Source organism: Ranitomeya variabilis, chromosome 6 (assembly GCF_051348905.1).
Source record: "Ranitomeya variabilis isolate aRanVar5 chromosome 6, aRanVar5.hap1, whole genome shotgun sequence".
Taxonomy (NCBI): Eukaryota; Metazoa; Chordata; class Amphibia; order Anura; family Dendrobatidae; genus Ranitomeya; species Ranitomeya variabilis.
The window spans coordinates 111946890-111974606 of NC_135237.1; the positions used below are offsets into that span (position 1 = coordinate 111946890).

At 46.0% G+C, this 27717-nt stretch overlaps 1 protein-coding gene across 4 annotated transcripts; it reads right to left on the bottom strand.

The window, feature by feature from the left end:
• NKIRAS1 (NFKB inhibitor interacting Ras like 1) lies at nt 1-27717 on the bottom strand. Of its 4 annotated transcripts, none has more exons than XM_077268902.1 (6): nt 27631-27717; nt 26414-26515; nt 23606-23847; nt 17943-18156; nt 792-1185; nt 1-474 (listed from the first exon to the last, which is right to left on the bottom strand). In XM_077268902.1, the coding sequence occupies exons 2-5, from the start codon at nt 26505-26507 to the stop codon at nt 1130-1132; spliced, it is 606 nt and encodes a 201-aa protein (XP_077125017.1). In that variant the 5' UTR covers nt 26508-26515; nt 27631-27717; the 3' UTR covers nt 1-474; nt 792-1129. The 4 variants fall into 4 exon arrangements, with proteins under 4 accessions (XP_077125017.1, XP_077125018.1, XP_077125019.1 ...); XM_077268903.1 differs by having other exon boundaries at nt 17907-18156; XM_077268904.1 differs by lacking the exon at nt 17943-18156.

Genomic DNA, 27717 nt, shown 5'->3' on the forward strand with positions numbered 1-27717 from the left:
GAATCAGCCCAAGTGTTTATTTTTAGTTTGTGCAAGAGATAGAGATATGTCCATCCATGTAAGGAACACGTATATAAAAGTGGTACAATGATAGTAAAAAAAAAAAATGATACACATATACACACACACATATATACACTTAAAAATGCATTATACAGTGCAGAAGTGACATTACAGTGAAAACAAAAAACTTTATAAAAAAAAAAGCCAGAAAATACAGTCACAGTACAAAGTGATGCTTTATGTACGTAGAGTTGAATGTGATATAGGAAATATGATAATGTATAAAGTGCACAATAGACAAATGTGTCACATCATAGGCTGCAAAGCTGATTTATTTTTTGTTACCCAAGGCAATAAGCCACCCTGGCAACATTTTATCTTCCCATAGTAATAAGTATGTATACCTGCTAAATCTGATCTAGGCACAAACCACTTTGAGAAGGGCTCCCACCACCTTTCTTCTCAATTAGGCTACGTTCACATTTGCGTTGTGCGCCGCAGCGTCGGCGCCGCAGCGCACAACGCAAACAAAAACGCAGCAAAACGCATGCACAACGCTGCGTTTTGCGCCGCATGCATCGTTTTTTTCATTGAATTTGGACGCAGCAAAAATGCAACTTGCTGCGTCCTCTGCGCCCCGACGCGGGCGCCGCAGCGACGCATGCGGCGCAAAACGCAAGTGCGCCGCATGTCCATGCGCCCCCATGTTAAATATAGGGGCGCATGACGCGGCGCCGCTGCGGCGCCCGACGCTGCGGCGCTGGCCGCAAATGTGAACGTAGCCTAACGTCACCGCCCTGCAGACTGGCCGGGTCACACTGCGCTCTGCGTGACACCGGAAGTATTTGTTACAGTGAGTCCATGGAGCGCCAGAATGGGGCGCCATAGGCTTTCATTGTAAAGTTGGCTTCCGAAGAACAGCGCTGGGCACAGGAGAAAGCAGCGGTAGGCGAGTATATTAACACAGACACTTAATAAATAGGAAAGTTAATGGAAGTGGTTCTTTAACGAGACTTATTTTTAGGTGGAAGGGTAACAATTAACATTTTATTACAACAGATTAATGGATCAGAGAAAAATAGAGCGATTTGGTGACAGTTTATAGAGGTGATGCCAGGAGACACCATCAGCAGCAGATTTCACGTTGATAGCAGCAGCACCACATCCAGCAGGATAGCCACGCTGTAAAGAAATAAGTAAATTTTACCCGAATGGAATCCATGCAGTAATATGTAACAGTGACACGGTCTTGTCAGAAAGGGTGGGGATAAAAAGAAGTTTATAAAAATCAGACACCATGATATATTTTCTTGTAATGCTACAGACATTTAGTCCGGAGATACACTGTGCGTGGGAGCCGATAGACTTATATGGGTGCCTGCGATCCAAATCTTTCATGCAGTCACAGCATGCTGTGTTTTTGTTTTCTTTCTCCACCCGGATCACGAGCATATCATTAACTGAACACTGCAAATAAAAGATTAAACAACAACCACAAGACAGATTTCGTCAGCCAAGGTATCATTGTAATCAGTAAAATCTGACACTGTCTGTAAGTTACTGTGCACAATCCTGCTCACAGGCTACCTTTAAATATTTTTGCAATTGGGTTTCATAAAAAAAAAAATAATAATAATAATATTATTCAGTGTTCATCTTTTACAGGCTCGTGGTTTTCCTGCACATGGAACTTTGATGTGGTTTGTGGTCATAAATCAGTCAAAGAGATCTCATAATAAGGGCTCATTCACACACCAGATTTCATGCACAAGTGCTATGCGCATTTGTCTATGAGGCTTTTTACATGTCCTCCTTCATTCTCCTCCTCTGCTTAGATCCTTCTAATGCTTGGAAGAGTTGGTCCCTTCAGCTGAAAAGCGCTAGGATGCATGATTTCTAATAACAAGCAGCGTTTGTCAGCTGAAGAGCCGTCACTCCAAAGATTCGGGGAGGCGAGAAGTCCCATCTGAGCCTGTGTGCGCAGACGGCTGCCGCTCTGACTGCTAGCCCCACCAACGACGTGCTCTTCACATTTTGACTGGTCCCAGATCAGAACTAGCAGAGCCGACACGACAACAGCCGAATATATGACCCACACAGATGTACTCACAGAAGCAGCACAGGTAATAGAGTATATTAGAAAAATGATTGTTAGGAAGAGTTAGGACATAAGAGGGGGGCAAATAGTAATGGAAAGCCCCCCCCCCCCCCCCCCCAAAAAAAAAAGCATTAAGCTACTTACAAGTAGCGGCATTTTTCGGAGGCCCATGACAGCACTACGAGAGAGGGGATCCGCCCTTAAGGAACAGGAAACCTACAGATACATGGGAGAGGTGCCGCCCTTTTTGTATCAGTTGTATTTCAGAGCCTTGAGAGGACTACCGCGGTTAGTGGCATACAAATATACATTATATACATTTTGAAAACGAAAAATATTTTATTAAATTGTAGCTAGACACCATAAGTGAAATCTACATACTTCACACTATATACAAATTAGGAAGTGCAACCCCCACGTGAAGTAGGGAGGGAACTAAGGGTGCTGTCATGGGCCTCCGAAAAATGCCACTACCCGTAAGTAGCTTAATGCTTTATTCGGACTCCCATGACAGCACTACGAGAGATTTACAGAGATGTAAGCTACCTTAGGGAGGGACTATAGCCTGCAGCACCCTTAACCCGAAGGTGAGATCAGAGGAGGACCCCAAATCCAACCGATAGTGCTTAAAGAACGTGGAAGGGGATGACCAAGTGGCCGCCTTACATATTTGTTCCACCGGCACTCCAGATCTTTCTGCCCAGGATGACGCCATGGCTCGGGTGGAATGTGCCTTTAGATTCTGCGAAGCTGGTCCCCCACCCGCTGTATAAGCCATAGAAATAGTTTCCCTAATCCATCTAGCCAGTAAATATTTTGACACTCTACATCCTTTGTTTGGACCTTGGAAGGAAAGAAGCAGTGCCTCATCCTTCTTCCAACTATTGGTGACTGAAATATACTGTAGGAGAGATCTCCTAACGTCTAGCGTATGAAGCTCCTGCGCTTTAGGATTGGATGGATTAGGAACAAAAGATGGTAAAACTATTTCCTGCGACCTATGAAACCTTGTTGCTACCTTTGGTAGATATGCTGGGTCTGGTCTAAGGACTACTCTGTCAGACAGGAACTCTGTATATGGGGGAAGCCTGGAAAGTGCCTGGATATCCCCTACCCTGCGAGCTGAGGTTATGGCAATTAGGAAGGCTGTTTTAAGTGTCAGCATTTTAATCGAGGCCTCGTGTAGAGGTTCAAAGGGGGGTTTTGTTAGTGAGGATAGAACTAAATTTAAATCCCACGGAACTGATCTATCTTTATACACTGGTCTAGTTCTACAGACTGCCTTCATAAACCTCGCTATCCAATAGTTGTTAGCTACATTACAGGAAAACAGGGCACCCAGAGCTGAGACCTGTACTCTAAGGGTACTAGTAGAGAGTTTTAGCTCAAACCCCTTTTGTAGAAACTCTAAGATTTGTTGTATTGGCACCCCTTCTTGGATATTAAATTTAGAAACGGACAAGAACTTCCTCCAAGTTCTAGAGTAGATTTTTGTAGTTATTTGCTTTCTACTCTTTAGGAGCGTTTCTACCAGGTTCAGAGAGAAGCCTTTATCTATTAACAGTGACCGTTCAAACTCCACGCCGTTAAACGGAGCGCTGCCACTTGTGGATGGGAGATTGGTCCCTGAGAGAGTAAATTCGGGATCTCTGGCAGTACCCAGGGATCCGATACAGACATCGTCCTGAGCCAGGCAAACCAGGTTCTTCTGGGCCAAAAGGGGGCAATAAGGATAACTTTTGCTCGATCCTCTCTGATTTTTCTCACCACTAGAGGAATCAGATTCAGTGGTGGGAAGGCATAAGCCAGCGGAAAATCCCATTTTATTAGAAAAGCGTCCACCGCCAGGGGATTTTCCCTGGGATTCAGAGAGCAAAAGAGTTTTACTTTCCTGTTGTCTCTGGTGGCGAACAGGTCCACCACTGGTTGACCCCATCTGTGGCTGATACAGTTGAAAATATCCTTGTTGAGAGACCATTCTCCTTGTCTTAGCGTGTTTCGACTTAGGAAATCTGCTGTTATATTTTCCTTTCCTTTGATGTGGAGAGCCGTCAAAGATTGAAAATTGAGCTCTGCCACCTGGAACAAGCGATCCGTGATCTGCATTAAAGTCTCGGACCGTGTTCCCCCTTGCTGGTTTATGTAGGCGACTGCCACTCTGTTGTCCGACAGAATTCTGACGTGCTGGCCCTGTAGATATATGAGGAATTCTTTAACAGCCAATTCAATTGCCAACAATTCCCTCTGATTGGATGAGAATGTTGTGAAGGGTTCCCATTGTCCCTGAACCACCATGTCCCCCATATAAGCTCCCCACCCCGAAGAGCTGGCATCTGTGGTTATTACTTGGGTGACATTTACTATCCAGGGCACCCCTGCTGACAAATTCTGTATGTCTAACCACCACCTGAGGGAGTTCAGTGTTATAGGCCCCAACGTTAATTTCCCATTTAATACGCCATTTAGGGCTCTGTCATGGAATAAAACTTCTTTTTGCAGGGATCTGGTGTGTAACTGAGCCCACTTAACAGCGGGGATGCAAGATGTGAGTGACCCCAGTAGGGACATTGCTTGCCTAAGTGTCATGGAGGGTGATTTAATTGCTTTTAACACAACTCTGGATTAGCGCTATTTTTTCCCCGGGGAGAAGACACTGCTGTGTTACTGAATTCAAAATTAACCCCAGGAATTTTTGCATATTTAGAGGCTGTAATTTAGATTTTTCAAAGTTTATGATCCAACCTAGACGTTCTAGTTTAGCTTTAGTAATTTCCCATTGTGACAGACAGTGATCCACCGAGTTCCCGACAATGAGAAAATCGTCTAAGTAGGGGATTATAAGGACATTTGACTCCCTTAAAATGTGCCATGACCTCTGCGATTATTTTAGTGAACACTCTAGGAGCAGAGGTTATCCCAAAGGGGAGTGCCCTAAACTGAAAATGTTGAATCCTACCCTCCATTATCAGTGCTACTCTCAGGTATTGTTGAAAATCAGTATGAATGGGTACATGATAGTAGGCATCTTTCAAATCCACCACTACCATAAAACAATTTTCAAAGAGCATTTTTATTGTAGAATTGATGGACTCCATTTTGAAAGTATGCTTTACCAGAAACTTATTGAGACCCTTAAGATTAATAATGGTTCTATAAGTATTATCTGGTTTTTGGATTAGGAAGAGGGGGGAGTAAAACCCCTTTCCTGTCTGAGAATATGGTACTTCCACCAACACATTTTTAGAACAAAGAGTCCTCACTTCCTCTTCCAGGGCAAATTGTTAAGTGGGAGATGAGCGCCAGGGTGTTAGCTTGAACTTGTCCCGTGGAGCCTGGACAAATTCAAGTTTGAGACCATGGGAAACAGTGTCTTTTATCCAAACGCTGTTTGTGATTTCTGACCATGCTGCTGAGAAATGCAGCAGTCTCCCTCCCACTGGAATTGCTAGTCATTGTTCTTGTTTCTTGTTTTCCGTCGGGTTACGGCGAAACATGAGACCTGTACTCTTTTTCGCTTATCGTCCCATCTGGATCGATCTCTGCCCGGTGAGAAGGCGCGCTTCCCTCCCCGATTGAACCTTCTTTTGTTGAAGGGACGACGGTATGCATTGAAGGTATTGGGAAACTTTTTCTTATCGTCTCCTGCCTTCTCCAGGAGTTCATCCAGGGTAGGCCCGAATAAATACTCGCCTTTACAAGGGATAGCGCAGAGCTTTGCTTTCGCCTGCATATCCCCAGGCCAGCATTTCAACCATAGGGCTCTCCTTGCAGCATTAGACAGCCCCGCTGCTCTAGCTGCTAACTTAACGGAGTCAATTGAGGCGTCTGATAAAAACGCCGCCCCCTCCTGGATTACTGGTAAAGCCGCGATAATAGAGTCTCTAGAGGCCCCTTGTTTTAATTGGGTCTCTAACTGGTCTAGCCAGACCATCATTGACCTCGCCGTGCATGTTGACGCCACCGCAGGTCTTAAGGAGCCGGCTGCCATTTGCCAGGCTCCCTTTAAGAAGGTATCCACCTTCCTATCTAGGGGGTCTTTAAGCGTTCCCATATCTTCAAACGGGAGAGAGGATCGCTTCGCTACTTTGGCAATCGCTGCATCCAGTTTTGGGGCTTTTTCCCAGCTACCTACTGCTGGGTCGTCAAAGGGATACCTTCGCTTCTGTGCAGGTGGTAAGGAACCTTTCCTCTCCGTTTTTTTCCACTCTCTGTTGATAACTTCTTGTATCTTTTCATTCAGAGGGAAAACTCTACGCTTTCTTTGTTCTAACCCACTGAACATCATCTGTTCTTTAGACAGTTGAGGCTTGGGTTCTGTTATACCCATTGTGCCTCTGACCGCTTTTATTAACTTGTCTATTCTTTCCAAGGGTAAACAAAACCGAGCAGCGTCTTCTTCCGAGGAGGAGGAGGATGATGCTGCTGAATCGTCCGATTCTACGCTCTTTTCCTCCACCGACGAATCAGATGACCACTGAGTTTTTCGTTTAGGGCCTACTGACTGTGAAAGGCCCTTAATGGACTGCTTAACCTCCATCCTAACCATTTCCTTCAGACTGGCCGCAATAGAAGAGGATTCTTCTGCTACCTGAGGGGGCAAGTAAGGCAAACTAGTCTAATGAACTAAGGCCATGACCCCCTCCCCCTCTTCCCAGACCTCACCGTCTGCTGGATACAGGGGTCACATAGCTTTTTAGGGTATGAGCCAGGCAAGGGAACCCCGCAGATGGCACATTCCCTATGCTTTGCTTTACTGGCGCTTTTCTTTCCCTGTGAAAACATACACGAGGGGAGACTAATCACTGAGTGAACATTCTCGAAGATCACTTACCAGTGGATGCCCATACCCAGAAAGCTACCGAAGTACGAGGGGGATTTTTCCTGGCTGACGCTCCAGACCCCTGTCTGGAGGAGCTTCTGTGGCCAGATCCATCGCTCTTTTTTCCCATGCTCCTTCTCCACAGACATCTGAGGTGCTTCGTCCAGCAGCAGAGGCTGCTGATCCTGATCGGACTCCATCCTGATTTGGAGGCCAGAAGCAAGGAAAGCACGTTTGGCGACCGATATATAGCCCCTCCTTCGGTCAGCGTACTCGTGCCGCGCTTTCCGGTTGCTCTCCTCCCCCCCTGCAGCTGCAGGGGATCAGCCGACACCTGAGGGTGATTGGCGCACACTTTCCGGTGGGCGCCGCCATCTTGGAGCCCCTGCGTATGCGCAGAAGCTCCGCGACCCGGAAGTCACCGCCGGCTCCGCCCCCCGACGTCACCCTGAGTCCACAGCGCTTCCTGTTAGCGCTGTGAACAGCGTGGGACGCCGAGACTTCGCCAGGAGACTCCGAGCGGCGCCACCACGATGCCGCCGATCCCACAGAGGCGCCCACAGCATTTTAGGGAGGGGAACCATCATACTCACCACGCGCCGGCTCCGGAGACAGGACACCCCCCGGTGACCGCTCCACGCTGAATAGCCACCGCCGTGCAGCCCTGCCAGGGCCACCATGACTACTACAGGTACTCCGCACCGGCCGAGGTAGGAGACCCCCTCGCTACCAGAATCGGTCCGGCCGGCCTGGAAATCCTCATAGGGAATCTTCTGTAGGATCCAGTCCCTTCAGGAACAGGAAACCAACTGATGCATGGGAGAGGTGCCGCCCTTTTTGTATCTGTAGGTTTCCTGTTCCTTAAGGGCGGATCCCCTCTCTCGTAGTGCTGTCATGGGAGTCCGAATAAAAAAGGGATGCAAGTACACACATAGGCTATGTATATAGATTTTGCTGCGGATCCGCAGCGGATGTGACGATGCGGAGTCGCAGCAGTTTTCCCATGCATTGTACAGTACCATGTAAACGTATGGAAACACGGGTATTACATCCCTGGTAATGTGTTTTTTCATGAGACATGACGGCACCACGAGAGAGGGGGTCCGCCCTTCAAGGACAGGAAACCTTCAAGATAAAAGGGGTGGCTCCTCTCTCCACATCAGTTGTTTTACAGAGTATGAGAGGAACTCCGCCGGTTAGTGTACACATAAATAATACATCCTATACTGTTCTATTCACCGATACCCTAGGGAGTGTATAATACAAATAATGCTAATAATGCACCCAACTAATGACATGATCAAAAGGGTGGGAATATAAGGGTGCCGTCATGTCTCATGAAAAAACACATTACCAGGTATGTAATACCCGTGTTTTTCCATCATACATGACGGCATCGCGAGAGAGTTACAGAGATTTGTATTCTCTTTCAGGGAGGGATCACTGCTTGTAACACTCTTCTCCCAAATGTGAGATCAGAGGTAGCAGATAGATCTAGCCTATAATGTTTATAAAATGTAGACAGAGAGGACCAAGTGGCCGCCTTACAGATTTGGTCGATGGTAGCATCTGCTCTCTCCGCCCAAGACGTCGCCATGGCTCTCGTGGAGTGGGCTTTCAGACCCTGTGGAACAACCCTGCCTGCACTACTATACGCTAGAATAATGGCCTCTCTCACCCATCTTGTGATAGTTTGTTTTGAGGCTTTAAGGCCTTTCCTTGACCCCTGGAATGAAACAAATAAAGCCCTCTGTTTCCTCCAGGATTTTGTCATCTCTAAATACTGTAGGATACATCTGACATCTAGGCAATGGAGTTTCTCCTCTTTCTTGTTACTAGGCTTGGGACAGAAAGAGGGTAGGGTTATATCCTGAGCCCTATGGAATCCCGATACCACTTTGGGGAGATATGCCAGATCTAATTTTAATACAACCCTATCGTCCATAATTTGTGTGTAAGGGGGGGGGGGGGTGTCAGCTGACAACGCGTGTAAGTCCCCAACCCTACGGGCTGATGTAAGTGCCACTAACAAAGCTGTCTTTAATCTTAATTACAACATCAGATAAAGTACTAACGGCTCAAAGGGGCTTTCTGTCAAAGCTATCAACACTAAATTTAGATCCCATGGTGGAGGAGTAGGTGATGGAACAGAGTCAGCTCTACTACAGGCTCGGATAAACCTCACCACCCACCTATTGCTTGCCAGGTCACAGTTGAATAAGGCTGCTAAAGCTGAAATGTGTACTTTGAGGCCATGTGCACACGTTAAGTATTTTTCGCGTTTTTTCGCTATAAAAACGCGAAAAAAACGCTTACATATGCCTCCCATTATTTTAAGTGTATTCCGCATTTTTTGTGCAAATGTAGCCTTTTTTTCCGCGAAAAAATTGCATCGCGGAAAAAAAAGCAACATGTTCATTAAAATGCGGAATTGCAGGGGATTCCGCACACCTAGGGGTCCATTGATCTGCTTACTTCCCGCACGGGGCTGTGCACACCATGCGGGAAGTAAGCAGATTATGTGCGGTTGGTACCCAGGGTGGAGGAGAGGAGACTCTCCTCCACGCACTGGGCACCATATAAGTGGTCAAAAAATAAGAATTAAAATAAAAAATAGCGATATACTCACCCTCGATGTCTTCCCGCCTCCACTGCATGCTGCCGCTTCGGTTCCTGTAGCTGATGTGCGGCGAAGGGCCTTGCCGATGACGTCACTGTCCTGTGATTGGTCGTGAGCGGTCATGTGACCGCTCACGTGACCGTGACGTCACGGAAGGTCCTGCGCGCACACACCAGCTATAGGAAGACGAACGGACGCCGCTGATGAGATGTCTGGGTGAGTATAAGCATTTTTTTATTTTTTTTATTATTTTTAAACATTCTCTCTTTTACTATAGATGCTGCATAAGCTGCATCTATAGTAAAAAGTTGGTCACACTTATCAAACAGTATGTTTGACAAGTGTGACCAACTTGTCAGTCAGTTTTCCAAGCGATGCTACAGATCGCTTGGAAAACTTTAGCATTCTGCAAGCTAATTACGCTTGCAGAATGCTAAAAAAACCGCGAAAAAAACGGAAAAAAAAACGCAAAAAAAAAAATGCGGATTTCTTGCAGAAAATTTCCGGTTTTCTTCAGGAAATTTCTGCAAGAAATCCGCAACGTGTGCACATACCCTGAGGGTACTAACAGCTAATCCCAGATCTATGACAGATTTACGTGTGCACAACCTGAGAAGGTGCACGGGTAGGTTCCCAAACCGTAATCACCAGTAATACATAAAACCCGGCACTCAACTTTGTAATGTGAACGAATGCGTAATTTATTGTATCCCAAATCAAACGTTTCGGTCACTTATAGGGACCTTCATCAGTAACATAAATTGGGATAAGGAGTGGATACGAGTGGCTATAAAGCCTGCCAGAATTGCCTCCAGTGTCTCACTGGATAATACCGAAGAGAGATAGCAGCCTAAGGGGTGGCTGTCATCGCGGTGTCCACCGCTGTAGAGGTCTACACTGGGTTTTCCCCACATGTGCACTATCCATTGAAAAATTGACTTTTTTTTTTTTTTTTTTTTAGGGACCATTCCCCTTGCCTTAAGTGGTTCCTGCTTAAAAAGTCTGCCTCTATATTGTCCACACCTCGAATATGCAGGGCCGATAATGAAAGGAAATGCCTTTCGGCTAGAGACATGAGTCTTTTGGTTATGTGCATCAGTGACCGAGAATGGGTACCCCCCTGGTGGTTCACGTATGCGAAAGCTGTTCGGTTGTTCGATTAGACTCTCACATGATGCCCTGCCAAGTGTGGAAGTAACCTCTTTAGCGCTCTTTCGATTGCTAGGAGTTCCCACTCATTTGAGGATAGATTTTTCTCCTCTTGGACCCATAGTGTGTCTGAGTGAGCTCCCCACCCCCATGGACTGGCGTCCGTTGTGATTACTTTGGAGGCTGTGTATGTCCAGGGAACTCCTCTCGGAGAGGACTATTTGTAACCACCATCTGAGTGACTGGAGTACAGAGAGTGGGAGAATGAGTTTCTGCTCTAGCTGCCCCTGAAGTTCCAGGTCGTTCTGCAGCACACACCATTGCAGTTCTCTTGCATGGAACTGGGCCATTTTACTGCCGGTATGCAGGAAGTTAGGGACCCTAACACCGACATGGCTCTTCTTAAAGTCATCTCTGTTTTTTTTTAATGTTGTCATAATCATCTGTTTGACTTTTTCCTCTGGGAGGCGACACTCCTGCGCCACGGAGTCTTCCGTTATCCCTAGGAAATTCTGGACCATTGCTGGCTCTAGTTTGCATTTCTTGAGGTTCAGTTGCCATCCTAGTGTCTGTAGAGTGTCCATCACTATTCTGACCTGCTCCTGACAGTGAGAAAAGTTTTTCCCCCACTATCAGGAAGTCGTCTAAGTAAGGTATTATCAGAGTATCTTTTTCTCTGAGATGTGCTGTGACCTCTGCAATCAGTTTTGTAAATACCCGTGGGGCTGTTGCTATCCCAAAGGGCAGAGCCCTGTATTGAAAGTGACGCAACTGGGACCCCCTCTGAACTGCCACTTTGAGAAACTGACGATCTTGATGTCTGATTGGGACGTGGTAATAAGCGTCCTTTAGGTCTAGGACCGCCATGTAAGGCCGGTTTCACACGTCAGTGGCTCCGGTACGTGTGGTGACAGTTTTCTCACGTACCGGAGACTTTGACTCACGTAGACACATCAAAATCAATGTGTCTCTGCACATGTCAGCGTGTTTTCACGGACCGTGTGTCCGTTTGAGAAACACGGAGACATGCCAGTGTTCGTGGGAGCGCACGGACCCATTAAAATCAATGGGTCCGTGTAAAACACGTACCACACACGGATGCTGTCCGTGTGCCATGCAGGAGACAGCACTACAGTAAGCGCTGTGCCCCCAGCTTGTGGTGCTGAAGCCGCCATTCATTCCTTCTTCCCAGCAGCGTTCGCTGGAGAGAAGGAATGAAAAATCATTGTTTTTTTTGTTGTTTTTTTTTTTTGTTTGTTTTTTTGAGGTTAAAATAAAGATCCTTGTCACCACATCCCCTCCCACACCCTGTGCGCCCGCCCGCTGGAAATATAATACTCACCCAGCTCCCTCGATGCTTCCTCTCAGCGCCGCAGCTTGTCCTGTATGAGCGGTAACGTGGTGCCGCTCATTACAGTGATGAATATGCGGCTCCACCTCCCATAGGGGTGGAGCCGCATATTCATCACTGTAATGAGCGGCACCACGTGACCGCTCATACAGTAAGAAGCTGCGGCGCTGAGAGGAAGCATCGAGGGAGCTGGGTGAGTATTTTATTTCCAGCGGGCGGGCGCACAGGGGTTGGGAGGGGATGTGGTGACAAGGATCTTTATTTTAACCACAAAAAAAAAAAAAAAAAATTCATTCCTTCTCTCCAGCGAACACTGCTGGGAAGAAGGAATGAATTCCGGCTTCAGCACCAGATGCAGGGGACAGCGCTTATCTCTAGCGCTGTCTCCTGCACGGTCCGTGTGGTACCCAGTCGGCACACGGCTGCCACACTGATGTGCCACGTGAGCACACGGACAACTCCGGTACCAATTTTTCCGGTACCGGAATTATCTGGACGTGTGGGACAGGCTTAACACCGAGGATATAGGAGCTTCACTGCTGATTTTATTGTTTCCATTTTGAACGATGGAATTATTAAATATTTGTTGAGACCCTTTAGATTTATTATTGTCCTCCAAGAATTGTCTGGGTTTTTTTATGAGAAAAAGGGAGGAGTAAAACCCTTTCATCCTTTCCTCTATTGAAATTTCTTCCAAGACGTGTTTGTCTAGGAGTGATATTATTTCTCCTTCTAGACTGTCTTGTTTCTCTTGGGAGGACTGTACCGGGGTCTACATGTATCTTCTTGGAGGCCAGTAGTGGAATTTTAGTTTTAGGCCTGATCCTATAATCTGACGGATCCATACGCTGGATGAGATCCTCTCCCAGGCTGGAAGGAAGTGAGAGAGCCACCCTCCCACCTGAGAAGGACCGTCACTGGGAGAGTTTCTTGGTGTCCCTGGGGGGGACTTGCCAAAATAGAAGCCTTTTCCTCCCCTGGATCGTTTGTCCAAGTTGCTCCTGTCTCGGTCTCTAAATTGCTGCCTTCGGAATTTTCGGCCTCTCTGAAAGGAGCGCCAAAAGGGCTGAAATGGCTGCATTGGAAAATTTTTCTTTTTGTCACCGGCTTTCTCCAACACCTCGTCTAATGCCGGTCCAAACAGGAAGTTCCCCTCACATGGCAAAGAGCAAAGTTTCATCTTTGCCTGTGTATCTCCTGGCCAGCATTTAAGCCATACCGCCCAGCGTCCTGTGTTGGCTAAAGCTGCTGACTTTGCTGCCAGTCTAGCCAAGTCTGTTGATGCTTCAGCTAGAAACACTGCCGCTGCTCTCATGGTTGGTATTGCCTCTAGGATAGTTTCTCTGGGAACTTTTTGTTCCACCTGTTCCTCCAGGTTGTCTGTCCAGATTTTTAGGGATCTGGCTACACAAGTGGCCGCGATAGCTGGCCTTAGTGCTCCTGCTGAGACTTCCCATGCTGTTTTCAGGGAACTGTCCACTTTTCTATCCAGAGGTTCTTTTAGAGAACCTAAATCCTCGAATGGCAGGGAGGATTTTCTGGCAACTTTTGAAATTGCCACATCAATTTTTGGCGCTCTATCCCAAGATGAGGACGCTTCCTATTCAAAAGGATATTTTCTCTTTAGGGAGGTGGTTATCTGGGACCTTTTTTCCATTCCCTTTTAATCAGTTCTTGTAGCTGTTCATTAATAGGGAATTACCTCCGTTTTCTCTTTTGCAGACCACTGAACATAAGTTCTTGGGCTGTCTTTTTTTGCCTTCTCGTCTACCAGCCCCATGGTAGAGAGAACAGCTTTTATAAGCATATCCTTAGCCTCCGCTGGAAATGTATCCTCCTCCTCTGAGCTACTAATCTGAGCAGCGAGCTGTATCTGAGTCCTCTTCTAAGGGCCCCTTTCCACTTGCGAGGAAAACGGACGAGTGCAATCCGATAAAAAATCGGATTGCACTCAGACCAATGTTATTCAATAGGTGTCTTTTCATTTGCGATTTTTTTCTCAGCCGAAATCGGACTGAGAATAATCTGGATCGGCTGAGGAAAAAAAAAAAAAAAAAAAAAAAAATGCGTATTGCTGCGATTCTCGGACGAGACTCGCCAATGCAAGTCAATGGGTGCGAGGAAAAAAAAAAAAAAAAAAAACCGCACAGCACTCGCAACATGCGAGTTCTGTCCGATTTTTATGCACCGGTGTCCTTTGAAAAGCCGGCAATTCATAGTAAAATCACACTGACAGATTAGAATAGAGTAGATAGATAGAGATTATATATATATATATATATATATATATATATATATATATATATATATATATATATATATATATATATATATATATATATATATATATATATATATATATATATGTCAGTGAGACATCTATATATGTATATTTATATTTAATGCAGCGCTAGATAGCATAAAAGCCGCTAATTCAATTGCCGGCTTTTGCTCTCTCTTTCACAAACCCGACAGGATATGAGACATGGTTTACATACAGTAAACCATCTCATATCCCTTTTTTTTTTGCATATTCCACACTTCTAAAATTTGGGCGCTGTAGCTGCTAAAATAAAGGGTTAAATGGCGGAAAAAATTGGCGTGGGCTCCGCGCAATTTTCTCCGCCAGAGTGGATTTGCACTGATTTGCCGGCTTTTCAAAGGACACCGGTGCGTAAAAATCGGACAGCAATACGGATGTCATACGGATGTTGCGATAAAAAAAAAAAAAAATCCCATGACACTCGCATGACACTCGCACGATTTTCCTCCGTTTTTTCGGCCCGTTAATCGGACCATTTTTTCCCTCGCAAGTGGAAAGGGGCCCTAACTCCAACGAATCTCTCTGGGATGCTACTGAGGGGCTGGATCTGTCCCTAGATCTGGTATCTGTGTTGGCTGTCTGTAAGGGTATGTGTCCATGGTCAGGATGGCCGGCGGTATCGCCGCAGCGGCGAAGCCGCTCGGCGCTAAGCCCCGCCCCCTTTCTGGGACGCGATGATGCCGGATGTGTTAACTGTACACATCCGGGATCATCGCTCTCTCCGATAGCGCCCTGTGATATGCCTTGCGGGGACGCTGCGTCCCCGCAAGGTGTACGGACATGCTGCGATCTGAAAAGACGCGCAGCATGTCTGGAGTCGCAGGGAAGACGGATGCGGGTTTCCATGCATAGTGGAGACGGGATTTCCTACAATCCCCTCCACTATGCTGGAACATCTGGATGCTGCGTGTTTGACGCTGCAGCTCTGCGCAGCGTCAAACACGCAGCGTTTACTGACCGTGGAAACTCACCCGAACGCTTTTACAGACCTAGAGACCTCTGACTGGATCAGAAATCTTAGGCTCTCCGTAAAGGAGGGCGTTTCCTCCGCCACTGTGTTGTTGATACACTCCTGGCACAGTCTTTTACTTCAGGATGTCTTTAAAGGCTTTTTACACAAGGGACATTCCTTATTTTTAGTCTTTGCCTTACACTTTTTGGGGACCTACTATACTCCACCCCCCAATGTATGTAAGAAAAGAGGGGAGAGACGGAGATAAGAGAAGAGAACTGACATTAGCGTGCTGGACTTTCTCGAAGTTCACTCACCACGCGGATGCTTTCAAAGTACGGGTACCGGATCCGGAGTTTGGCTGCTTTTCTACGTGTCTCCCAATGAGACCAGGGACCCCTCCTTGGTATGGCGATCCGTCCATACGCTGTCCGAGCGGCTTCTGCTGCTGCCATGGCGGATCTGGCTCTTCTCACTCGAGCGAGACCGCCTCTCCTGCACTTCTTGCTGTGGCAATAAATGTTCTGGCGAAAAGCTCTCCATCTTACACACTACCACGTAACAAGAGCAGTCACAATCAACCTGGCCTGGTTTAGTGACACAGGGCAGCACTTCTGGTTTGTTTAAATAGACTCACTTCCTTCTCTTTTTTTTTTTTTTTTCTTCATGGATCACCTGGTTGATCCTGCCTTTTACTGGCCCTCAGCACTTTGTGCTACAATCAGGTGTATGCGCGCACCTGCATGTTACATGCAATCACTCAGCTGGTTGATCCTGCCTTTACTGGCTGCTCAGCACCCTGGCCTGCTAATTTTTTTAATTACCTGGCTGATCATGCCTGCACCACTTCCGGTGCATGTGATGCAATCAATCACCTGGTTGATCCTGCGTCTGTCTGCTGCCAGCGCGATGCCTGCGCTATCCCTCATGCATGAGCGCGCATCCGGCAACCACTTTCGGTGCGCGCTTTTTAATCGACCATTCACCTGGTTGATCCTGCCTCTGCCCGAACACTGCCGTCGGGTCCTGCGCATGCACCCAGTCCTTACTTCCGGTGCGCACTGCTGTACTGTGCTCCAGGTGCGGATCCGGTCACCACTTCCGGTGCGCGCCGCCTTTTTCGGTCCCCCTGCCCCTTAGCTCCTGCACAAGCGTTCCGAGTGCTGCCGCCGGGTATTGTGCGCATATGTGTACCCACCATTTCCGGTACCCGGCGCCAGCTGAGAAGGCGCTCGCAGCGCCGGGAATGTTCACGCCACGGACTCCCGGAGGCATCGCAGCACTCACCCCCAACATCCTGATGCTCTCCAGTGCCCCAGACACCGCTCCATACCCCTTGTGCAGCCTCAGGTACCAACCAGGGAGGAGAGGGAAAGGGGAAGGGGGGGAGACCTGCTTTCAAATGCTCAACAGGAAGGGCCCCAAAACTTCCGAGGAGCTTACCCAGCCCGGGCACCGATGTGCCTTACGGGCTGCATGGCCACCTTTGGTCAACAGGGGGGCACCATAAAAGTGACCCCCGTGGACAGCAGGATTTTTATATCAACAGGGGGGAAACGCTACCCGCGGCCCCCGAGGATAATTTTTTACCTGGGCATTGCCTCACAAATTGTGGCCATGCTTCGCTCAGGGGGGCATGGAATACATGACCCCCGAGGCGACTACCGGTACCTGGTGACGGGTGCAGCAGACGAGCGCCTGCCCAAATCCACCCGACCCAGGCCCAGGCATCCTCTTCTGTCTTCATCAGAAGTCTTCATCTTGAGGGTTCCCCGTCAAGGACAGGAAACCAACTGATGTGGAGAGAGGAGCCGCCCTTTTTATCTTGAAGGTTTCCTGTCCTTGAAGGGCGGATCCCCTCTATCGTGGTGCCATCATGTATGATGGAAAGAACAAAATCCGCAGTGCACATGCTGCGGAAAAAAAAAAAAAAAACGGGCGGAAATGCAGTTGTGTTTTTTCCGCAGCATGTCAATTCTTTGTGCGGATTCCGCAGCGGTTTACACCTGCTCCTCAATATGAATCCGCAGGTGGAATCCGCACAAAAACCGTGGTAAATCCGTGGCAAACACGCGGGTCATCCACAGTGCGATTTACCTGCAGATTTTGCAAAAACAGTGCGGAAAAATCCTCACACCAATCCGCAACGTGTGCACATAGCCTTACAGTGTACCATGGAGTATCCAAAAAAGTCTCTAGACAGTGGCATCTTGGCCCATGCTTATAAGTGAGAAAAGATAATGCCTACTTTACCCCAACTGAAGTAAAAAATACAGGAAACCCATAAAATCTGGTGTGAACAGAGCCATGAACTGTAAAGTACACAAATAACTGAATTACAATGTTTGGTGTCGCGAGTCCCCTAATGTGACGTCTTAGGAGAAAAACAAGGCCTACACAAACGGCACTGTAGCTTTATCTTCAGCAATGAAGGACACTGAGCTACAAGTCAAGTGCAATATTATTGTTCAAAAAGTAAAGTGGATACATCAAGTTAAATACGCAGATCATAGAGGAAAAAAAAAATAAAAAAAACAGAAGTACCAAAAACTCAATTCTAGAAAACGTCTATGAAAGCACACAGTCTTAACCTTGTTTTTAGTTGTCAGATGATGTGGTCCCCTTACTTTTTCTCCCCGGCAAGGGGAAGGAGGATTTGCATTGGAGCTGATTAAGTTTGTTGGCCAAGAATGTGAAAGGTTCAATCAAGGTCTTTCTGTCTGTAACTGAAACTTCCCAGAGTCGCACTTTTTCACCTCTTGCCCAGTGCAGAGCCATTTCTGTATCCACTTGTCTGTATTCTGCAAGGTCCATCTTATTACCCAAAACAACAAGGGCCATCTTAGAAAAAAAAAAAAAGTCAGCAAAATTACAGTACACGTCTAACTTTGTAAAGAGAAGACAGAGCTTTTTTTTGCCAGTCATCCAAGGTGTATTCTGTACTTGTATACAACACCTCACCGATCTGTAAAACGCAACCCTCCAATGTGAACAGTGGAGGACACACAGTCTCCTGCTTTAGCGATTGTGATGTTCTTATAGTCATTAAAAATGCCGCTTTATGTTTTCTGTACAGAAAACAGCTTCATTTTTAAATAAGCCTTGCAGCATTGGGGTCCTAGGATCAAATCCCACCAAGGACAACATATGTAAAGAGTTGACTTAATGGTAGAGAATTTAGATTGTGAGCCCCTATGGGGACAGTGAGGTCTTTAAAGCGTTGTGGAGTATGATGGCACTATACAAGTGAGGAAAACACTGAAAGATATATCTTCAAGGGTCATTATACTTTTAAATGCAAATCACTTTATTTAATAAAAAAAAAAAATTTAGGTTGACATACCCCTGGAAAGAAAGAAATTATATATAAATTATATATCACTGATTACTAGGTGTCTTGGCCTTTCTGTATAGTGGAGCAGAGGGGAACACAAGAAGTGGGAATGGGTCCTTTTCTGGCACTTAGGGCCCCTTTCCACTTGCGAGGAAAACGGACGAGTGCAATCCGATAAAAAAATCGGATTGCACTTGGACCAATGTTATTCAATAGGTGTCTTTTCATTTGCGATTTTTTTCTCAGCCGAAATCGGACTGAGAAAAATCTGGATCGGCTGAGAAAAAAAATGACGTCGAGCGTGGGAAAAAGTTCCCAGGCTGCAGTTCATAAGGACATCCAGCAGAGGGCGCATCACCGCGACTGAAGGTAACTATAGGTCATTGACCTACATTACCTTCATTCCCTGGGTTTTACAGGCACGAGCACAGTTGCATTATAGCAGAGCTCCTGCCTGTAAAATATTTTAACCCCTTCAGATGGATTTACATCGTGGGACGTCACAGATCTACGGAAGGTATGTATATTGTTGGTTTATTATTTTTCCAAGCGAGGGTCTTCAGGTGGATTGAGAGAGCAATAAAATATTACAACAACCCGTGTGTTTATTTCATTAAAATACTTTTTAATAATGTGTGTGTGTGCGTGTGCGTGTGCGCGTGTGCGTTTTTTTTTTTAACCCTTTCATACAATTGGATTAATAATGGATAGGTGTCATAATTGACGCCTCTCCATTATTAATCTGGCTTAATGTCACCTTACAATAGCAAGGTGACATTAACCCTTCATTACCCCATATCCCACCGCTACACGGGAGTGGGAAGAGAGTGGCCAAGTGCCAGAATAGGCGCATCTTCCACATGTGCCTTTTCTGGGGTGGCTGGGGGCAGATGTTTGTAGCCAGGGGGGGGGGGCAATAACAATGGACCCTCTCTAGGCTATTAATATCTGCCCTCAGTCACTGGCTTTACCACTCTGGCGGAGAAAATTGCGCGGGAGCCCACGCCAATTTTTTCCGCCATTTAACCCTTTATTTTAGCAGCTACAGCGGCCAAATTTTGCACATACACACTACTAACATTAGAAGTGTGGAATATGCAAAAAAAAAAAAAAAAAAAAAAGGGATATGAGCTGGTTTACTGTATGTAAACCATGTCTCATATGTCGGGTTTGTGAAAGAGAGAGCAAGAGCCGGCAATTGAATTAGCGGCTTTTATCCTATCTAGCGCTTCATTAAATATAAATATACATATATAGATGTCTCACTGACATATATATATGCATATATACACATTCTATGTGTATATATCTATTCTATTCTAACCTGTCAGTGTGATTTTACTGTACACAGCACTGATTTGCCGGCTTTTCAAAGGACACCGGTGCGTAAAAATCGGACAGCAATACGGATGTCATACGGATGTTGCGATAAAAATCGCATGACACTCGCATGATACTCGCACGATTTTCCTCCGTTTTTTCGGTCCGTTAATCGGACCATTTTTTCTCTCGCAAGAGGAAAGGGGCCCTTAAACTGCATACAGGAATAACAGGCAACGGTGAGTGAAGCGCATGCTGGGGGTAAAAAAAAAAAAAAAAAAAAAAAAAAAAAGGAGGAAAGGAGTCCCAAATCCTGTAGTGTAGGCGGAATGCAGATGAAAAGAAAAAGCCTGCTACAAGATAGATTAGGGGGAATAAATTATGTCCGTGAGATATATAATTAGTGCTGTTTGTGGCTTACTGTAAAGTGCATTAAACCTAATAAGTGGGAAAACAATAAAATGGTTTTCCCCACTGCCCCCACCCCCCCCCCCCCCTACATTTTTTGGTAACCAGTAGAGTTGAGTGACTTACTTTTTTCGGATCGAGTCGGGTTTCGCGAAACCCGACTTTGTCAAAAGTCGGGTCGGGTGAAATCGGCCGATTATTGCGTAAAGTCGGGGGCCGACTGAAACACGAAAAACAATGCAAGTCAATGGGGAATCAAAGTCGGCAGTGAGTGGAGGACAGGAAAACACCTACAGTGCCCATTTTAATGCCAAATACATAAATTCTTATTACTGAAGCTTGTCAATCTTAATTTACTTTATAATAATAGTTAGGCATTGAAAACTGGGGGTCATTTAGCTAAATTTGTGGGGGGGTAGGGCTGGCTCAAGTTTTTCGTGGGCCCAGGAAACGCGGAATACGTCATGGCGGTGGAGCAGGGAGAGGTAAGTATTTCAACTTTGCAAGTGCTGTGATCCTGAGCAAGCAGTGGGGGCCCACTTGTTGGCACTGGCACAGGGCCCCTCATAGTACGGTGGTGTTTTACAGCGGGTAGCGCCTCCCACTGGCAGAGACACTTTTGCGTACTATGAGGGGCCCTGTGTTATGGACTGGTAATTTAGGAACGACATGCGACTAGCTCTGAGCAGGTGGTAACTATACAGACCGCAGTTCCTGATCTTAACACAACACTAGCAGTAGCCGTGGGATGTTCCTGTCACTCCCTGGACACCTCGTCACAGCCGGAGAACTAGCTACCCCTAAAGGTAGAAACAGGAAAGCTATCTTGCCTCAGAGAAAATCCCCAAAGGATAGGACAGCCCCCACAAATATTGACTGTGAGAGGAGAAGGAAATGACATACGTAGTATGAAACAAGATTTAGCAAAGGAGGCCACTTCTAGCTAGAAAGACAGTAAGGAAAGAACACTGTGCGGTCAGTAATAAAAACTAGAAAAAGTCCACCGCAGAGATATTAAAAAACCTCCACACCTGACTAAAGGTGTGGAGGGTAAAATCTGCAGCCCAGAGCTTCCAGCTTAGCTGAATAGATCCATACTGATAAGCTGGACAAATGAGCAAAACATAGAATGTGCTGAACAATAAAGTCCACAACAAGTGGACTGCCAAAGGACAAGCAAGGACTTATCTTTGCTGAACTGGACAGAGTGTCAGGGAAATCCAAAAGAGCAGTGGCTCCAAGCAGGAACAATTGACAACTGGCATTGATTGAGGGATAAGGCCAGACTAAAATAGCCGAGCCAGAAAGACGATCAGTGGAAGCAGCTGCTGATGCTAAATCCAAGAAGCAGCTATACCACTCAAAACCACAGGAGGGAGCCCAAGAGCAGAATTCACAAAAGTGCTACTTACAACCACCGGAGGGAGCCCAAGAGCGGAATTCACAACAGCCCTGTGCCAGTGATGTCGCCAACGAGTATGCCCCCCCACCTGATGAAGGAACCTGCACTTTCATCTGCACCTTCCTCTTTGTCCCCGTGTAAGGTGGTATAGTATGCGGGAAGGGGAACCTGACTTTCAGCAGGGTCAGATTCTGGCTGTGTAGAGTGCAAGGGGAATGTAGTGGTCTGGGTCAATGTACCAGCAGACTCATCTAGCACTGGCTGGGCAATGGGCAGGATGAGGAGGAAACACAGTTAGTAGGCCCAAATAATAAAGTGGGCTAAATGCAGTTCAAAATTGGTAACAGGACTAATCAGGCGGCATTGCTTTGTTCAGCGGAGGACAACTGTAAGGAGTGGCTGACATAGTGAGTAGGCCCAAATAAGTAAGTAAGCTAAATGTCTGCCAAACTTTTTCATAAATAAACAGGTGGCATAGCTAGGTACAGGGGTGGGCTCCTCTGCTGAGTAGCAGACAGTGGTAGTAGGCGCAAAGTATTAACTGGTCTAAATGGAGGCCAGGGCCCCTGTATATTTTAACTATCATTTCAACAAATTTGTATTGGCAGTGCCATTGAAGGATTTAACAGCACAGACTAAACAGTGGTGGAGCAGGGAGAGGCAAGTATTGCAAGTGGTAGAGCACTGTTCGAGCTGGGGGGGGGGGGGGGGGGACACTCTCTCGTGGGCGGTGGTACTGGCACAGGGCCCCTCATATTACGACGGTGTGTCTGATGTTGGTTGTGCACCACCACCGTCAGACACTTCATTGTACTATGAGGGACCCTGTGCCAGTGCCCGTCGCCCAAGAGTGGGCACACCCACCTGTCCAGGCAAACGGCACTCGCACGGGTGCTTGCGCCAGACTTCCTCATTTTTTGGAAAATGTTACCAAAATAACAACCATTATATGGTACTGTAAAACAAGGTAGAAGGTGTATATAAACTTGTTGAGAATTTAAATCTCCTTTTTTTGGGGGGAGACTGCACCGCAACTCAGGTCCAGTGTATAACACAACACAATGTAAGTGGCAGAAAGTGGCTGGAAGATATATGAAAAAATACAAGGACTGTAGTACAATTTCAATCTCCCTACAATGATCTCAGGACAAGTATGGTAGCAATAAAAAGGACTGCTGCACACAAAAGTGCACTGTGGACAAATAAACAAGATAACTGTGCAGAAAGGAGCAACAGGATTTTTGCTTTTAAAAAAGCAGTTGGTTTGCACAGCAGTGTGCAAACAGCAATGCAGCTATCAGGGAGCCTTATAAGGCAGCCTAATAAGCTACAGAGCTGATGCACAAAGATATAGCCTCCACTGTCCCTGCAAAAAAAAAAAGGTGGTATTGGACAGTGGAAATCACTACAGCACAAGCAGTTTGGGGGTTAATCTTCCCTCCCTAACTATATCCCTTCTTCTGATGAAGCTGCAGCAACCTCTCCCTATGCTAAGATCGGCAGAAGTAAGATGGCGGTCGGCATGCACGCCCCTTTATAGCCCCTGTGACGCCGCAGAAAGCAAGCCAATCACTGTCATGCCCTTCTCTAAGATGGTGGGGACCGAGACCTATGTCATCACGCTGCCCACACTCTGCGTCCTCCTTCATTGGCTGAGAAATGGCGCTGAACGCGTCATACGAAACACGACTTTGGCGCGAAGATCGGGTCGGGTTTCATGAAACCCAACTTTGCCGAAAGTCGGCGATTTTTGAATTTGTCCGATCCGATACTTGTCCGACACTCATACTTGTGCACTACACAACTAACACCATTCATTCTTTTACCTCTTTTTTATCCCGTAAACGTTCTATATCTCTTTTAAGATGCTCAACGATTCTGAAGGATTCCAGGCTGTCCACACTGTAGACAAGGATAAAGCCATCTGCAATAGAGAAGTAATGCGCCGGCAGCTCCGTGCCTTCCTGAAGTCCCTGTGTGTCATAAAGGCGCAGCTGCTCCTTCACTCCACGCTCGGTTTCCACTGAAGCAATATATACATCTTCCAAGGTTTCAATACTTTCCTGTCCTGCGACAAGCCAAAGATAATATCTCCCATGAAAACAAAAAACATTTCACAGTTAACATGTGGAGGCAACCCATGGCCTGGGCACCCCTCAGGTGATTATAATGAAAACTCTTTTTCTTATCTTTCAGGTTGAGTTGGGGGTCAGGTATACAGCCTTATAGAATGCTGTATATCAGGCCTAAAAGGTGGTGGCAGTATGTTAAACCTGGTAACGGGTTCGCTTTAAGGGTATGTGTCCACGTTCAGGATTGCCTCAGGATTTGGTCAGGATTTTATGCAGGTAAAATCCTGACCAAATCTGCACCTGAGGTCACTGGCAGGTCACCTGCGTTGTCCTTGCGTTGTTTCAGCAATGTAAGGACATGCTGCGTTCTTAAAAGACGCACCGCATGTGCGTTTCCGCGGGTGTGCCGCATGCGTCTTTTACTGCATAGTGGAGACGGGATTTCATGAAATCCCCTATACTATGCTGTAACGTCTGGACGCTGCGTTTTTGACGCTGCGGCTCAACGCAGCGTCAAAAACGCAGCGTTTCCTGAACGTGGAAACATACCCTAACTTTGATGTAGTTTGTGGTCGTAAAACAGCTAAGAGGAGCTCTATTAAAAAAAGATTACCTCATTCTTCAATATAGAGGCTGTAGAAGCCACACTGCAAAATTTCTAAATAAAAGCCAATTGCAAAAATTAAAAAAAAAAAATCTATAGTGATGAAAATTATGCATAAAAAGGTAGGCAAGACCTTTAAATCAAATCATATACACTAGGTTGCAGCTTGAATATATACATTTTTTTTTTTTTTTAAATCTGCAGGTTAATGGCATCTTGATCCTGTCCGACGTCCCCACTTAGAGCCTCGCTGACAGGAGGAAATTAATTTTATTCCCCCCAGCAGCTTCCAGTCATAGGTGTGACACTGGCATGGTTCAGCTACCGCTCAGTGTAACCGTGCCCCTGGCTGTCAGTCAGTGCCGGGGCTGCAGTTACAGCTGCCACTCTCTACACTGAGTGGTGACTGAAGCCGCGCCGCTGCAACCCCTATGACTAAATGCCGAACGCTGCTGGGGGAATAAAGTTCATTACCTCCCAGCAGCGGGGGTCTAAGAGCAGGTGCCGGGCAGGTTCAGAATGCTATTAATACTATAAAATGCAGGTTAAAAGCTTTCTCCCCACTTGAATGGTTCCCTTTAAACAAGCCTTGCCACATGACTTAAGATAAAACCAAAACCAGAATATTGATTTGCATTTCCCGAATTATACAACTTGACAGGATATATGTTAAAATAAAAATTGCTTATCCATTGCGCAAAGCCTGTACGCCAACCCCAATAGGATCCAATTTGAGCATTTTTTTCTTGTACATTAGGACTTTGCTTCTGATGGGTTTCTTTCAGTGCACTCAAAATACATAGACACACAATGATGGATTTAGATTGATAGATGAATAGTATGCGATAGAAATTATGAACATATGGGGGAAATTCTTAAGATTGTCATTCTATATGGATAGAAGATAATCCTTTAATTAGGGGCTTCATACTCTGGTGTTTTGTTGAAAAGTCAACAACTATATAAAGCATCGGTGATAATTATTTAGGGATCAATAGAGGTCCATCTTTTGGGACCACTACAGACCCAAGAATGGATCTTTGAAATGCCTGGTGGCATCCCTGCTGATTAGTAAACTATCACCTGCCTTATAGGCGGATGATATGTTAAATTAGGGAAGTAACCATTCTATATAAACCTTGATGGCTTAAGAGACCCCTCATTTATGAAAGGTTTAGTCCCAAAGTAATAAAATTATCCAAGATCACTTTGGGTCTGACTGCAGAATCCACCATTGATGACAAGAATAGGGCTCTGGAACCTTTGTCTTGAAAAGAACAGAATTGTGCAATCTCATCCATTTTCTATTGGGTTTGTATGCCAGAAAGGAAAAAAAAAAAAAAAAAAAATCAATCAAACAGACAAAGAATGGAGAGAAGGTCGAGTTTACACACTTCTGCTTCTCTCATAACAAGGTTTCCAGGTGTCCTATAGACTCACTATGATCAGTAACTCATGCTCTATCCATAGGATAGGCGATAAGGCTACGTTCACATTTGCGTTGTTGTGTGTTGCGTCGGCGACACATCGGCGACGCAACGCACAACGCATGCAAAACGCATTGTTTTGTGACGCATACGTCCTTTTTTTGCTTGATTTTGGACGCATAAAAAATGCAACTTGCTGCGTCCTCTGCGCCCTGATGCATACGCCGCAGTGACGCGTCACAAAACGCAAGTGCAACGCATGTCCATGCGCCCCCATGTTAAATATAGGGGCGCATGATGCATGCGTCGCCGCAGTGGCGCCCGACGCTGCGTCGCACAACGCTAATGTGAACGTAGCCTAATTCAGTATTCTGAGTATAGTGTCAATTTGTGCTACAATTTGTGGTTTCAGTTGTAAATAATAAATTTGTCAGGCCACACAACATTTCACTAAATCCACACAACTCTTTTGATGTCAAAAAGCTGATGATATATCCCCCGTAATTTTCTATTTTCACCTTAAAATCTTACCTATTATGTGTTTTCCATACAGCACCTGCTCAAGGATAGCAGTTTTGCCAACTCCTGCCTGTCCACACACAACTATTCGACTTCCTTTCCCCATTATGAATTCTGTAAGGAAACACACTGAAAATGTAGTAAAACCGCAGTGCCATGACACACACTTACCAGCATGCACTAGTTCCCAATTTCACAGACCCTAGTGTAAGGTCTCATGCACAAGACCTGAGTGGCAGCGCACGAGTCCCTATAGGGCCACACTGACAATGCTCTGAAGAATAATGCTTCTAGAGAAGAGTTTCCTGAAGGGGCGGGAGAACCATTGGTGCAGCCACATAGGTACCCAAGAGATAAGGGGGGCACCTATCTTCTACAAATCAGGTAGAATTTTGCATTAGGATTACTTACTGGACTGCAATGGGCCTATATTGTCCCAGGACAGGGGCTTCTTTGGTCTGTGTCTGCTCCTGATGCCGTGTGTACCTCCGTGTTAAGTCAGAGACACAGTAGGTACCCACAGCTTCCTACGTTACTATATTCAGAATTTGGGTCATAGAGATCCTTAATAGGGCAGATGTGGTTTTAAGATCAATGCATGTGGGGCGTTTACTGTGAATCTTAGACTTCTTTTACACATACCAGGTTTTTTGTGGGCCATATCGCCACAATTTTCACTGCCGCAATAACAGACCACAAAAAAACTTGCGAATCACAGTTTTTCGGGTTTACAATACTATGGAAATAGTATTGGAAAAAAAAAACAAAAAAACGGTGCTCCGCAAAACCGGAAGTCACAGTGCACCGCAAAAACAAGCTTCTGTTGTTTTTGCGGCCTCACTGATTTTCAATGGAGGCCGTGTCCATAAGCCATGAAAAAGATCAAGAAGGCTCAATCTTTTTTTTTCACAGTCGTAAATACGGCCCTCATGGCCATACGGTGCACTGTCAAAATATTGCGGCCCCTTAGAAATCTATTGGGGCCGCAAAACAACGGTATGTGTAAAAGAAGCCTTATGCAGTTGAGGGAGTCTTATTTTTCAAGCCATTTGACATCAACTTGCAAGTGGATTCCACAAGCAATCTGCTTTCCCCAGGTTTTCTTTAACAGACCATCATATGGTAGAGCAAGTGGTGTCATTCAAAACTACAATTACTCAAAAAAAAGCAAACACATCTTCTAGTCAATACCCCAAAAATATTTCAAAAAGTGTTCCACCATTGCATACCTGCTATCTCATGCAATGCAAGCCCTGCAGCAGCAGTACCCTGCTGTCTGTATACCAGCTTCCTCTGCTTGTTATTACTCACTTCCA

What these genes read in the sequence shown, in the direction of transcription:
- NKIRAS1 (XM_077268902.1), bottom strand. Translation starts at nt 26,507, where the DNA reads ATGGGGAAAGGAAGTCGAATAGTTGTGTGTGGACAGGCAGGAGTTGGC. An exon ending in GTATGGAAAACACATAATAG is followed by an intron (nt 23,848 to 26,413) that starts GTAAGATTTTAA and finishes GGCTTGTCGCAG; the next exon opens with GACAGGAAAGTATTGAAACC. An exon ending in CCCCTTGCCGGGGAGAAAAA is followed by an intron (nt 1,186 to 17,942) that starts GTAAGGGGACCA and finishes ATTTCTTTACAG; the next exon opens with CGTGGCTATCCTGCTGGATG.